The 15,545-nt window shown below is 36.5% G+C and overlaps 1 protein-coding gene across 3 annotated transcripts in view; it reads left to right on the top strand.

Moving 5' to 3' along the window:
- Positions 1-15,545, top strand: part of SNX14 (sorting nexin 14) — a 72,360-nt gene that overhangs the window by 31,824 nt on the left and 24,991 nt on the right. For 2 of the 3 annotated variants that reach the window (XM_072855406.1, XM_072855407.1), the window contains 10 exons: positions 1,088-1,172; positions 3,400-3,556; positions 3,842-3,917; positions 4,793-4,837; positions 4,929-5,009; positions 5,154-5,268; positions 7,219-7,374; positions 7,643-7,767; positions 8,706-8,764; positions 12,351-12,377. In XM_072855406.1, coding sequence (XP_072711507.1) covers positions 1,088-1,172; positions 3,400-3,556; positions 3,842-3,917; positions 4,793-4,837; positions 4,929-5,009; positions 5,154-5,268; positions 7,219-7,374; positions 7,643-7,767; positions 8,706-8,764; positions 12,351-12,377 — 926 coding nt within the window. The remainder of the gene's footprint in view (positions 1-1,087; positions 1,173-3,399; positions 3,557-3,841; positions 3,918-4,792; positions 4,838-4,928; positions 5,010-5,153; positions 5,269-7,218; positions 7,375-7,642; positions 7,768-8,705; positions 8,765-12,350; positions 12,378-15,545) is intronic. The other variant, XM_072855405.1, reaches the window with a different exon arrangement.

Genomic DNA, 15,545 nt, shown 5'->3' with positions numbered 1-15,545 from the left:
AGGAGGGACAAACTCCATTAGGAACAAAAACATGTTCAGAAGTCTTGAATTTTGAACATTTGCAACTGCATGTTTCCGCTTCTCTGAGATGTCTTTTGCTCTTGCTTAAAATAAAGGGCAAGCAAAGTGTAAATCAGTTTTTAGATAAGTTTCTGTGGAAACTACTGCAGCTGACAAAGAAGAATCCCTTGAAACTGTACAGGCTGGGGACTGACTGGCTGTGGAGAGAAGCTCTGCTGCAAAGGACCTAGCCCCATGGTAGACAGGAAGCTGAGTATGAGCCAGCAGTGTGTACTTGGCAGCAAAGAAGGCCAACAGTATTCTGGGCTGTATTAACAGCAGCAGAGCCAATCGATCAAGGAAAATTATTATCTGCCTTTACTTGTTGCTCTTTAGATGGCAGCTAGGATACTGCATCCAGTTTGGGGCTCCCCATTACAAAAGAGATGTTAATAGAGTGGAGCAAGCTCAACTAAGGGGCCACCATGATGGTTGGGGCTGGAGCATTTAACCTGTGAGCAGGATTACGTGATACCATTGTTGGCACTGACTGTTATCTTCCCTCAGTAACTCAAACTTGCTTTTGGCTCTGCCATCACCAGAGCTGGAATGTTTTTTTCTGCATATACATAGAGCGAAGGCTTTCACTTTGCTTTTAGTCCTTGTGCACACGATTGTTGAGGGTTAAGGTACACAAGGACTAGAAGCAGCGCGTAGTTAACTTGCTTTTGTTGGTGGTCAAATCTTCATGTAGAACTAGGTGTCATATACTGTGACTTGGAAATCCAGCTGTATTACTATAATTATTGCAATGGAAGAATCGTAATGGGAACAAGCTGACAATAAATGTGTTAACAGTATTGTTTATGGTATTTAGTTCTACGTGATGTTGTATGTATGCTTTGCCCAGAAGAATGAGCATACTGTCAGTTCACCTAGCGAATTCATGGGTTGTTTCTTAAGGGTTCATTTTATGGTTAGAAGGGGGACATACAAGCAAATTAATATGTTTGATAGTTGTTGTCTGTAATAAATTTGGGGAAAAAAACCTGAACAATTCTGTTTTTATTTTAAAACTATTCTTTAGGTGGATATTCCAACTGTGGTAACAAAGAAAATGCTCAAGGCAGCAATGAAACACATTGAAGTGATAGCCAAGGCCAGGCAGAAAGGTAAAGACTTAATACATTGCCAGTTTCAAAGCGCAAGTATAAATGTTTCTTTTTGCATGTTTGTTATTATATTTGCTAAATCTTTTCATCCTCACTGCCTTCTCTTTAAAAAAAAAAAGTGACCCTTTTGCTTTTTTCTTCTGGAGGTTGCAAAGACAAATAGGGAAAAAGTTACAGTACAGACAATCTCTCAGTTTTGCTTTTCATTTCCCCATGTTGAAAATACTAAATTTCTCTATATGGTAAACAGGAATGTGGTTTTTGTCTATTCAGAGCAATCAAGATCATTTAGCAATGCTTCTTGAAGTTTTTCCTCTGTATTCCAGATGAGCAGTTATAAAAGAAAGGATTTGCATGTCCGTGCACTGTACTGTAACTGTAACTCTTACAGCTAGAATGATTTTACATCTGCACACTAACATGAGCAGTTAGTGGAGTTGTTCAATATGTTGAAAAGTTAGGTTTATGTTTATAAGCCACGGAGAGATTTTGAGCAGTAGCATATTTAATTATTATCCAAATAAAAATATTTTCACAAGCGTAATCTAAAAATTATATTAAAACTGCACATTGAAGGAATATTTGGAAAACAGAACACTTGCTGTTGGAAAATAGTTATCTTTATTTTTTTCACTGGGTGTGTTCCACAAAGCTGTATCTACTAAATGTGGTTTCATACAACTTCTAGGCATAGATGTTTACTTTCACTGAGTCATTAACTTTCCTCCCTTCCCTCAAAATATCTGCTTGATATCCATAAATATATGCCATTGGTCTTGCGAGTAGTGGGTAATGAATAACGAGACATAGTGAGATCATGTTAGATGTCTTTCATGGCACAACAACAATTTCAAGATACTAGATTATCTTGCAGTGCTGTTTATGCAAAACTTCATATTTCCTTTGATTTCTGCGAAGGAGTTGGAAACACTTTCCTTTAGCAGCAAAGAACTGTATTTTAAATGTACGGCATTGAAAATATAGCCATTTTCTTCAGTGTTTTAAAGGCAAAGACTCGTTCCCTAAGGGAAGATATGTGAAGCAGCAGCTGAAAATGACTTTTGTTAGTGCTTTCTAGTAAGTGTTGCTAAACCAGCCACCGTAATACATGATTCAGAGGCAGCTTTCAGGCCTTGCTTTGGTTGCTAGTTGAGCCTAGCCTTTTCTGTTTGTTTGTTTTCTAAATCCTTTTTCAGATGATTGCTTTAGGGGACATTTCCTTTTTTCCTACTGTTCTTACCCTTACGTCTGTTAGTAATTCCTCACTATTTGCACAGACACCTCCATGATTCATTACTTGTCCTTGCCCAGAGCGTGTGTACCTCCTCTCTGCTTTTAGTGACACCAACTAGGCAGATTTATCAGGCAATATACATGTCTGCATCCCGCATATCAGCTGATAGCACTCATAGTTCTTGGTTGTGAAGGACAAGCTATCTGGCTTCTGTACTAAATTCAGTATGCTGGAAACAAGCTTTAACCTTCTAGATAACAGGTATGTATTAGGTATGAAGCTGTGCCGGATTGCTAGTGCAGCTAGGTGTGATTTATTACTGCTCAGTTCTTGCCTTTGAAGTGATTTGAAGGAATATAACGTTGTTGCTTCTAATTAATATGTATAGTTTTTAATCTGATAAAGCAGGTATTGTTTCAACTCCATACAGCCACTTATAAGAGGCAGCACTCTTGCAGATCCCCATGCTGGTTTTGGTTTGGTTTATGCTGTGTTTAAAATATATGTTCCTTCACATTTGTTTCTAAATGTTCTAAGCAGGAAACAGATATAACAGGATTGAATAAAAGTTTACGTTTATGTTGATTTCAAATTGTGTTGTAGGCAAGTCAATAAGTAGAAGCCCAATAAATGGGAGACCATGAAGGAGGTCAGGAAAAAAAACAAGTAGAGGCAGACTTTGGGCAATGCAGTTTTTTAGAAGAATCAAGATGTTGAGTTCTTCAGTAATTATAAATGAGGAAACATTCTGGAAACCATGCAAACCACAATTGTTTGTTGAAGGAATTCTTATTTCAGTGAGGTTTTCTTTTTACATAGCCAGGCTTCAAAGTCTAAGCCAAGGTTCTTTTGTAAAGTTTCAACATTGTATCCCGTTGGCAGTTGTACATGTACTAAAAGTATTAAATTTTTAGCTCAAATGAAAAGCAATCGCCTCTTATTTCACAATAAGAAAAAGCTGAAACAACTTGTAATACTGTTTTTTACTTTCAGTAAAAAATGCAGAATTTTTACAGCAAGCTGCTTTAGAAGAATATGGACCAGAACTCCATGTTGCTTTGAGAAGCCGAAGAGATGAACTTCACTACTTAAGAAAACTTACTGAACTTCTTTTTCCTTATATTTTGCCCCCAAAGTCAACAGAGTGCAGGTATAGAAACTATTTAGAATTGTATTCTTTAAAGTATCTGCATACTGTGTAGTACAATAATTTTGTGGAGTGAAAGAATGAACTCCAAAGTCATCCTCCTCATCCCTCCTTCTTATCCCTTTGCTTATGAGTTTTTTGATCGGTTGTAAAAATATTCTAGCACGCTTAAGCTATTACTAAATACTAAAATATTTCCCAGTAAAATATAATGGCATTGGAAACTTCACTTAGAAAATTATGTAACCTAGTATTGGTTCTGGTTTTTTTATTTTTTTTCCTTTTCAGATCCCTGGCTCTTCTGATAAGAGAGATTCTGCCTGGTTCTGTTTTCCTTCCCTCAATGGATTTCTTAGCTGATCCTGTAAGACTTTGGACCACAGGAATAATCTTAATTTATTCAGTATTACTGTTTTCCTACTAAGTATGTTGTGGTAAAGCAAATGATGCACAGTGACTGACTTGCTGTGCCTTTTGACTGGGTAAAAGAAAAAGAAATCTTGTGGCCAGTGTTTTTGTTTCTTCATTAAGCACGCAAACCAGTTATAACTGACTGAACTGGCTAAAATACAGTATTGGCATGATCTCTTAAGAATGTATTTTTAATGAAGGACTACAATTCCTGTCAAATGGGACAATGCTGTGCTAGTATAAGCACTTTCAAATTGCTATAACTACATTTAAACATGGGCTCAGTTACTTGAACTCTAGCTGTATGTATCTTTATATCAGTGTAAGTAAACCAGCCTTTTTTGCAGCTCTATTGAAACCAATTTTTTTGTCCATAGTTCTGCAAATAAGAGGGCATTTATTTCTAAAGATGGAATGCTGCCATCTTTGATTTTATTTATGCATGTATTTTAGTAGGCAAAATTGCAATACTTGTGAAGATGTCCCCTAGCTGCAAGCAGAAAGTACTGTAGCTGTGTAAGTATTAGTAGTTCATTAGATCTGCACTAACAGTAAAAATACTTTGGAGAGCTTTCCTCCACTGGGTAAAGAACGTTTCTGTGCAGGTCTCTTCAGAAATTCCTTGACTTGTAAATAGTTGAAGAGACCGTTGGAGGTTAATTCTCAAACATGTGTTGCCAGGCTTTTATATACTTGCCAGGCTATTAATACTTTTTAAGTATTAATAGATCCACAGGTTTAAACTTTTGTGTAACATAGTAGTGAAATTATTTTAATCTGAATAGTTGAGTTTCTTTAATAGTAATTTTGTATTGTGTTTTCTTGCAGGACACTGTCAACCATTTGCTGCTGATCTTCATTGATGATAGTCCAGTGAGTACTGACAGAGTTAAGAGAGTAGTAATTTGTTCACCCATTAAGGAAGCTTTCTTACCCAATTGTCTCTTGTCATTTTTTTCTACAGCCTGAGAAAGCAACTGAACCTACTTCTTCATTGGTTCCATTCCTTCAGAAATTTGCAGAGCCAAGAAATAAAAAACCATCTGTAAGCAAAGGCAACATTTATTTCCTTTCCTGTTTTGAATAAGTGTTTTACTTTATCTGTTGTTTTTGTTCTACAGCTCCTTGCATTATTTATGTACTCACTGAAAGTTTGAAAATTGTCTGACTGCATTTTTAACCTACTAAGGTCCTGAAATTGGAACTAAAGGAGATCAGAGATCAGCAAGACCTTTTATTTCGGTTTATGAACTTCCTAAAACAGGAAGGGGCAGTCCATGTGCTGCAGTTCTGCCTGACTGTAGGTAAGATTGCATACATGTGCCGAGGTATATTTGATGATCTTTAAAAGCTTTAAGCATTTTCACGTTGAAGTGAATATTCAGTCTCGGAACTAGGCAGCATTGTTAAGCAAGAGATTACCTTTCAGGATCTATGTTCACTTTAATATGTCCTGATTCTTGAATGCTAATCTTGGCAATGTTAATGTTGGTGTGGACTGTAGGTCTGAGTTCTATTTCTGTTTATTGATAAAGGTTGGACATTTTAAAATACAATATTCTTGTAAGAAAAAAGTTCTGGCTGCTGATACCAAAGTACAGTTGCCTTTTTTAAAAAATGTGGTTACTGAAGTATTACTAAAATGGGCTGTTCATCATTAAAAGCTTCTCATGTTCTTTTAGCTTTAAAATTCTGATTTCTGTAAAGAACAGAAACATGACAGGAACATTAAAGGTGCTGAAACCTTCTATTCAGTAACCTGTACCTTGGTTATGCAGCGTGCATTTGGTTTTACCATTACACAAGTGTTGTTTGAAAAGCCTTCTGTTTTCCAATGATAAGGTTTACTGTGAAGTTTCTGTAAGTTAGAGTGGTTTATTTCAAGTTTTTTGGTCAACTAGTAGTTAATTACTGGCTTACCAAAATAATGGGGGTTTTTTGGTTGGGTTTTTTTGTGTTTTTTTTTTTTTTTGTTTTAGTTTTTAGTAAACAAGTATTTCCATGTTGCATAGGAAATAATGGGTGTGTCTTCATATCCCAAGCCCATACATAACATCAGGAAGATGTGAAATTAAATTAGACAGACTTTCTCTCATAAAATACTGCAGAAATCGTTGATCCTTACGTAAGAGAAACATAATCTCTGTGCATGCAGCTTCTTATGTGCTCATAATCCTTCCAAACATTGGTCAGAAAAACTCCTCTCCTCACCAAAAAAACAACAAAGCGATTACCTTTTCAGTGCTGGTGGTACCTGCAGGGAGGGTTTAAGCTGACCCTTCTAGAGCTCTCTAGAGCTGCTTCCTCTAACAGGAAGGTTACTCAAACTGTGGCTGTTGCCCATGATCAATCATTTTTTCTGGGTAAACCTCAGCATTTTCTTCCTTCTGAACTTCTCTTGCATTCTCATAGGTGGCAAGTCTGTATATTAGCTTATAAAACAAAGAATGAGATTTAGGTGTCTCAAGCTATGCTGTCTCAAACTGTCTACTCTAAGTGGTTCTTCACTTGACAGAAATATTTGGGATAAGAAGCGCTTACTGAGGAAAATAAACCCGAAAAAACCCAGAAGGGTCTTGGCAGACTTTCTCTGAAGAGTTTTGTTTTCCATTGAAAAATGAATCAAATGCTGCCTTATTTTCCCTTTTTTCTGGCCAGTAGTCATGCTATTAATGGGATGGTCCATTAAATCAAGTAGGATTGCACAATAATTGTGTTGGATAGAATTTTTATTTTGTCAGGGGAAGTTCATTCTTAAGTTAGTCTGATATTAAAGATACAATTGAAAATACTATGATGGGTTGTGTCTTAGGAATGAAATAGCACCAGAATAGGCAGATGACTGGTATAAAGGGCTGTTGGGGCTCTGTATGTGTCTAGCATGAACTCAAAATCATGCTAAAAGAAAACTACAATTTGTAATTTGGAAATTAGGAAGAAAAAATTCATTCTTCTGATTCATTCTTCTGCCAGGAAAAACTTCATGGATTTATCCTTACTGTGATAAGGAATAATTAGTTTTAATTGCAATATATTTTTAGTAATAATTTTATGAACAAATCTGGACTAATAGTTAATAAGAAGGCAGCTATGTTATTACCTGAGATTTTGAGATGTCTTCTGTTTCTATTCATCTTAAAGTTTTACAAATTACTATATCTGCTGGAAAATGAGTTGATGCTATAGGTTGCTTCAAGATGCTATTTGTTAGCCAAGTGGATCAACAACTCCATTTTCTTTCCTTTACTTGTCAGAGGAATTCAATGACCGAATTTTGCGACCAGAACTATCCGATACTGAAAAGATGTCTCTTCATGAGGAAGTACAGAAAATTTACAAAACTTATTGTTTGGATGAAAGCATTGACAAAATTAGATTTGACCCTTTTATTGTGGAAGAGATTCAAAGAAGTAAGTCTGAATTTGAAAGGAATAACTTACACTGGAATTTAAACAACATTCTGTAATAAAGTGAAGACTAATTCATCTAAATATGATCAATCTTTACTTTTGTCATAGTTTTAAAAATTGTTACCCCCTTGCTATATTGTGCTTAAGCCTTATTTTGTTGGTTTATTTCTGTTTAGCTTGCAAAACAATCACAAACTCAGACCAGAAAAAACCCAAACTTTATATGCCCATATATATATATATTTATATTTACAATTTTTTTTTATAGTTGCTGAAGGTCCATATGTGGATGTTGTGAAACTTCAAACTATGAGGTGTCTTTTTGAAGCTTATGAGCATGTACTTTCTCTACTTGAGAACGTTTTTACTCCTATGTTCTGTCACAGTGATGAGGTAAGTGTGAAAGATTTGAAGAGTAGTCTTAAAGCAAGATTGTTTTGTTGGTGTTTGTTTTTTTTTTTAGGATACTGTATTTACAACAGTCATGTGCATGTGGAACTGAAAAATATGTCTCCACTTTCCACTTTAGTTAGCGTGCCAGAGCTGGGACCAATCTCAGGAAGAGAACTGAATTTACTCTAGTTCAGCACAACGTCAACAGAATAAGAATAAATCTCTTCATTTTTTGATGTAACAATGTGTGTATATCACTGCTATTATAAAATCCTCTCCACCCCTTCTTTTATGATTGCAAATTTGATGCAAAAGTAATCTGTGTGATAGACATAGAACACTTTTAAGAATCTATTTATTTGATGATATTAAAAAAAAATCCCCATACTGGGCCAGCAGCTGCCTAAAGCCTTCTAATAGGAAACACTTTAAATGCAGGGGTGAGTCTGAATTCTTGTCCCTTTTAGAGGTTGTGTGTGTAAATCAGGTTGCATGTTAAGATTCTCACATTTATTTGGGGGAGAATATACTGACTTGTCCTGGGAATGGGTACTTACCTTACTTGGTGTTATTCTTAATAAAGTGTATTTCTCAAAAATGGTATTGATGGTCATCTTTCCCATAATAGCTATAAAGCTTCAAATGCTTGATTTTTAACGAGGAGGAGACATGGATTTTGGTGCTTAATTTTAGTTTTATTTCTGGTTTAGTTTTTGTTTTATTAATCCCAAGACTATGTAAAGCAAAATAAGTAGTCTTGGGAGCATGTATTGCAAATTTGGTCTGTCCCTTTCCCAGTGAGTATTCTAACTGCTAGGTTATGGGCAGCTTACCTTTTACTTCTGTTCTTGTTTCCTGAATTCTGCAATGTCATTGCATAGTAGCCCTTACCTCAGTTAACCCAGTCTTTTCTTTGATACCTTATTTGTCTGTTGCAGTACTTCAGACACCTTTTAAGAGGAGCAGAGTCACCAACACGCAATTCAAAGTTTAACAGGTAGGTATGGTAGAATCTTTAAGTGTTTTTCTTTTTTTTTTTTTTTTTTTTTTTTAGTTAAAAGTGTGAAAATATTAAACCATAGGAATTTTGCTACTGCCTGATACTAATTTGACTAAATTTTAGCTCTACTTTTTTTTTAAGTGGACAAATCACATACTGAAGGAGCAGGCAATATTATACAAGAAGTCTCTTCGCTTTGAAGTGTTTTATGTTAAAGAATTTAAAAAGTGATTTAGACCTCAACATTTGGGAAGGGGGAAGGGAAAAATAAATGTACAGTGAGAATAAGATAAAGTGGAAATAAAGTGGTGATTTAATTGAGTGTATATGTAAATACCATTTTGTTGGTGCAAAGCTGGGTCTTCTTGGATTTCAGGTCTTACAGGGATAGGTACAGTGTACCCTGCGTCTAACCAACCTGTTCATGCAATGGGAATCTCCTCTTGTTGTGACAAGGAGGATTTGCCATTTCTCCTAGGTCAAATGTGTTTTCTCTCCCCCAACTCTTCCCATTCATTGCAGAAATGTAGCATCAGAAGCCTTGTTTCTAGGCTTGGGCTGTATACTTACAGACCACCTTCAGGCCCCTTAGGGCCTGTGGAGAAGGAGAAGAGCATCTCCTGTGGTATGGATGGGTGATCTTCCACTGTGGGGATGGGTTGAATAAGCTTGAGGTCTTATCATTTCTTGTCTTTCATTTTATGCTGGATGGCTCAGTCATAGACTAGCCCAACTGAATTGCTCTTACGGTCTAGCCAAAAGAAGGAAAACTTCAATGAGACAGTCTTTAATTTGGGTAGGTTTTCTTTCTTGGTATGAAATAAGATCCACAATACTGTAGAAAAGGCTATTGTTTATCATCTTAGATTACTCTTCTAGAGGAGTGACAGCAATTTATTTAACTTTTTCTGCTTTCATTAGAGATACACCTAGCAGCAGCCCTCTTGATTTGCAGCCTACTGTGAGGTGTATTATTCTGAGATCCCTTTCTCCCCTGCTAACATTCTTCAAAAACTGCATGATCGTTCTCTTTAATACATCTCCATTGGTGACATCTATTATGTAGTCTTTATAGTTCTTGTAGATCCAGGACTCAAGCTTTGGTGTAGTGCTTTGTCAGATTGGTGCTGACAAGCTTCTGTTTCTTAGCAAAGAGGCATGGAAGGCAGCTAGACCAAACTGCGTTTCTCCCCTATGTGATACTCCACTAGGAATGGTGACCTTAAAACACACTCCAGCTTCTGTCAAAGATGGCTACAGGGTTTCATCCAGACCTTTATATCTGCCTTCTGCTATCTTTCCCTAAATTATTCATGTCAAGGGTTGAAAGTATCCTGTCATACACTTCTTAAATCTAGTTAAAGTGTGAAAACATTTAGGTCGCCTCCTTGGTGCTTTGCTTTTGAAAACAGAAAGGGTGAAATTACAGGCAGTCTCTACCTGGAGTTTTTGAAATACATCTCTGGCTACAAAGTAAGCAAATCTTGTTTAGGGACTGTTACAACATATTCCCCTGGAGTTCAAACAGCATCCATAGCCTTACTGAAAATGTATCTGTTTTATGTTTTAGACCAATTTGAATGTCCTGAGTATATATGCTGGTTTATGATATGAGATACTGTATGTTCCTGAAGTGGTGCCTTATTGATTATTTCCATGAAACAGAGGTCCTGTCTGAGGTCCTATCTGCAAGTAGTTTGCCTGTTGCTTTGGAGTTTCTGCAGAATCTGGTACAGACCCTCACTGCCAAGGAAAAGAAAATTACAAAAAAAAATTTTAAAAAGGTTACTTATGGAATTATTCCAGATGTTATCCATATGCACATACCTTGTCCTGCCTTCTCTTCCCTATTCTAGCATTAGTTCCAGTTGAGAGAAATTATATGCAAAGAGATGAGTTTTGTTTTCCATATCTTTGATGCTTTGCTAGGGGTACTGTGTGTGTATTGCATAGATGCTGCTGGTTAAAAAGTCAGATCAAGTAGTAGATATGAAACCCCAGTGGAATGTACATGTGGGTAATGTGTTGAAAGATTTCACTTATTGTAAGAGAAGAAAATTATAGAGCAGTTTCTAGAAAATACAAGTGGGAAAGTAGGAAGAAGTGACTATCTGTGTAATTTCTGGTTTGAATCACTTCTTTGAACTGTACAAAATAATTATAGCTTTTTGTGTACAGACAGGACAAATGAAAACTGCTAAGATAATAGATGAGAAGTCCCAAGTATTTCTGGAGTGTAAAGAAGTCACATTGAGGATATTCTGATAACTTGATAACTAGCTGTGGTTGTCAACAGTTTAACTCTAACTGATATTTTCCACCTAATGTTTAATGTGTGTGGCCAGTGAAAACTGATGTTTTAAGTTCCAATTCTGGCGACTTAATTTTGGGTGTGTGGAAGAGAGGACAAGAATTCCCTCTTCCCTCTCTCATATTTATGTATTTATAATACATTACTATGTTACTTAAAGGTATTCTGTGTTGGAAGTCTAACAAAAAAAGAAAAGCCATTATGTGATATAAACTCTCACATTTCTGGGTAGCTGTATATCTGCCTTGATTTTCTACAGACCGTGACCACATATAGAAATAGACACATCCTGATTTCTCATCATTGGGATAACAATAAAATTAAAACATTTTTCCAGTAAAGGACCAAGTAGAAAAGATATAAACAATTCTGGGGAGTGGTTAGGAGTAAAACCCACAGAATAAAGTCTGTAAACAGTTGTGTGCAATGTAATTGTTTGTCACCATCAGTTCCAACTTGATAGGTTATGTTTCCAGTTTCACAGTTAACATGACTTAAAGACAGTGTAATATGCCTTAGAATTAGTTCGTCTTGTAAAATAAAAGCTAAAATTCAAATATTTTAATCCCATATAATTTTGTCCAGAATTCAGTAGCTCCAGTGAATTAAAATCATGTATGCGGTGACTGTGTTTATAGGCAATCCATTTAAACATCTCGGTTCGAATTACTGAGTTGATGGCTGAGGCGTTGGTTCCATGTACCAGGTTATGTAGAATGTCAAAAATACATGACAGTTCTTAAAATCTGTGAAATAAACAAATAAAGATATTTTAATAGTGTTTTTTACTATTTCTTAATGGGGAGGAGGGGTAGGAGGTGGTGTTATTGCATAGAGTAAGTCCACAGCCTTTTCTTTGTATTGGCCAAATGAGCTAGATTCCTACATGACTTCTGAACATAGGTTATAGAAAAAGTTATCTGCCTGTTTGGCACTACAGGTAACTTTGAGAATGAAAGCCGTTCTCTATAAACTGGTAGCTGCTTGTGTTGAATGTCAGTGAAGACCTGAAAGTTTCAATAACTGAGGTCTTAAATTCAAAGGCCAAGATTGTGGTCATGAAATGTGCAGGTACTGTTCACATTTCACTTTCTTAGGATTTTAGGTCAGGAACTCCTAATTGTACCACATTTTTTATTAATCTGTAGTGATGGTCGAAGCATGTTCAGTTTTGTTGGGATAGGTCTGCCAAATTTGGTTTGCCTTTTTTTTTTTTCTTTTAACATTATTTTCTCCTGGGCTCTGAGGTAATTTATGTGCCTGTTGTTGCAGAAGTAGCCTGAGTTTGGATGACTTCCGGTAAGTCTGTCTAACGCTCAATAAATGTTGTGTATTAGTTACGCTGCATCTATCATGACTGCATCACACAGCCTTTATAACAGCAATTAACTGTCCATTTTATTTGTAAAAATGTGAATGTCTTCTCTGGACTAAACTGCATTTCTCCCCACAATAAGCTTTACTTCCCATGTCATCTTCACAAGTGTTTAGAAATTGCTTAATGACTAATTTCACAAGTTTGCAATATATTAATATTGTTTGCTGTTAACAATTTGTCTGTTGTTATTAGTTTTGAAATATATTTGCATAACCTGAAGCTTTTTGGGGGGGGGGCTGTGACTGCTAGCTGCTCCAAAATTTCCTTTATTCCATGTCACATTTCCAGATCCTGTTTGAGGTTTTATCCACTTAACTGCTTGTTTTATCTTGCACAGCTGTGTCCAGGATGATCATTGCCTAACATTGCATGAAAATATAACCATTTTATGAATATTATCAAGCACTCAAAACCAGCAGTTCCCCACGTTAGTTCTCTCCGCAGCTTTTCTCGTGACTGTTATAGGTTTGATTACAACATATGCTATTTTTTATAATTTGCTGTAGGTAGTCTGTGGTTACTCATTAATGCCTTAATAGCTGTTCAATGGTTTGTTTTCTCATTATTTGTTCCTCTTTAAATACATGCTATCCAAACTCAGAAAGCAATTTTTTTGTTATGGGCTTTTCCTTAGAATTTGTCAGAGCATGAGTATTTCATATATTACTCATACCATTCCTGAGTCTTGAGGGAACATTATCAACTTCATTTTACAGGTTAGGAATCAAGGTACATAGACACTCTTTATCTTTTATGTGTCAGTTCAGTGTATTGAGTTATAACTTGCTAGAGTGTTGAGCAATAAGAAGTACTTGACATATAAGTGCAGTTCATTGATTTTGAGGTGCACAGCTCTATGAGCTCAGCTTTTCTCCCAGTTGGGTGTAGGGGGTTTGGTCAGCCAAAAGAAAATGGTATTCTGACTTCACGTGCATGTAAATATATAGCTTTTCTGATACATACGACTTCTCTGGTACTTCTTTCCCCGCGGAGGTTCACAATAGCATTCTTCAGCTGCATGGTCCTGGCTGATCACTTGCGAAGATCTGTTCAGTGTGCTGAATGAGGCAGGGATCCTGTGGGAAAATTATTTTGCAACCATCCACGATTAAAGAGCCACAGTGCGCAGTGGCACTAATGCAATCCTTGGTCTGCAATTCCCAGCTATAGAGTGAACAACAATTGTAATATTTTAATGTTATGCATGTGTGACTTCTGGAGCTTTTTTAAAAAAAAAAAAAAGAAAAATGTATTCAAACCTCTTGTTGTCACATCATTCATCAGAAATGTTGGAACCTGTAGACTTTCCGCTCAGGGCCCTGTCAAGAAAGCAACTATAGAATGATGGTCTAATAATGCCGTTACGTGGATCAGCACTAGAGGGAGTGGGATACTTTTCCCAACGAGCTTTGCATATATATTTGTTGACAGTAGCAGAGTTCACAGGTCTTCAAAGACTTGGTCTCTATTCTAAACTGGCCACCTCCTCTCCTCTTTCTTCCCCTGTGCATTGAACCTAACCATATCCTAGCCCCATCTCTTCCCTTCCACCTAGCCTCAAGTTCTTTCTCCTATTTCTGCTTAACCAGAATCTATTAGATTTTCATCCTGATACCTGTTTGGTTTTGGGTTTTTAAATTTTTTTTTTCTTGCTCAGCATCCTCAAAAGATTGATCATCCTGTTGTCTGCCAGGCTCTGCTAACATACCCAGACTTTTCTCCATGCTCATCTAATCTGGTTTGTGCTCTGCGTGTCTGCTCAAGGATTTTTGCCAAACCAGTCCTAAGTTCTGTCCATGCATTGTCCTCCATATCTCTGTGTACTCTCTGACTCACCAGTGTTTGTTCTGAATTTGTGTCTCTTCCTGTGAAGAGATTCCATCCTAGTTTGTCACTTTATACTTGTTCCAGTTTAGTGATTGCTCTGTGTTGATTAGGCGTGATCTGTGGGCACAGCCTTGGGGCAGGAAGGGATGGTTCCTAGCTATCAGGTTGAGTCCTGGCTCCATACAGCTTTGTACTGCAGTTCCAGGTAAAGCTGTATTCTGCTTTCAGCTGGAGCATGATCAGTGTGGGAAAGAACTGATCTGAGCCTGGAGTACTCTTACCAAATCTCTGAGCTTGTGTGAGTTAATGTTTTTGTTCAAAACATTGAGAATTGCACAAGTTTTCATAGGAATGGTGAACACCTCTTCAAGAGTCAAGTTGGAGGTCTAAATTATTACCCTTCTAGAAAAACTGTCTAGTTTTGTCTGAATAAGGTTTATATTTTGCTAGCCCAGTGATTAAGCTCTTGAACAAAATTCAGGTATGTCCCCAATGTGAAAAAGTTCACTTCAGCACAATAACATATGGAATAAATTGTTTAAAAATTGAGTAAAATTTTTTAGACATGGATTTAGACTACAAACAGCCAAGCAACTTCATCTTTGGTTAGCAGATATAAGTAAGATAGATGGTGCCTGTCTGCTTTGGAGTTGATAATAATATGAGATAGAAAAAGCAAAAGATTTGGAAAAACAGTGGATTATTTATGCAGTTTTAGTCACGTACACAGTCTGGGTAAAATTATAAACAGGAAGATCGTTAGTAGCACACGCATGCATGTTTTGAGTCAGCAGTTGATATTGTCAACGTGCTTTTTTGGGCGATGAAGATGCTTTACCTGCTGGTCTCTGCTGTTCTGTTGGTACTGCTGTTCAGTAGTTAATTTTTGTTTTAAAGGAAAAAGAAACATTTAGGATATTTTTTGGTCCTCTAAATTACTAATTGTGCTTTTAATCTCAGTAATCTAAAAAATTCTTTTGAGTCTTTGATTCTGCAGTTCACTGCATTGATTTTTAACTGGCCTTTCAACTGTTTTCATTGAATCACCATAAGTAACCTTACGCTGATTCCATATTCAACAGAAACATTTTTCTTTCCAGAATTACTGGCATTTCTATGTAAGAAATAATCTTTGGTGTCAAGTCTTGTGTAAGGGCATAAGAATGCTATAAAATCTGTTATCTCGGTAAGGAGTGTGCTTCCTGCCCAATTATCTTTCTTTTTTCATACCCTGTTGCTTTTTGGATGCTTTGTCGTAAGTG

The sequence above is a fragment of the Ciconia boyciana genome, chromosome 3 (assembly GCF_034638445.1).
Source record: "Ciconia boyciana chromosome 3, ASM3463844v1, whole genome shotgun sequence".
In the NCBI taxonomy this organism is placed as follows: Eukaryota; Metazoa; Chordata; class Aves; order Ciconiiformes; family Ciconiidae; genus Ciconia; species Ciconia boyciana.
This window is presented reverse-complemented; position numbering and strand designations above follow the sequence as displayed.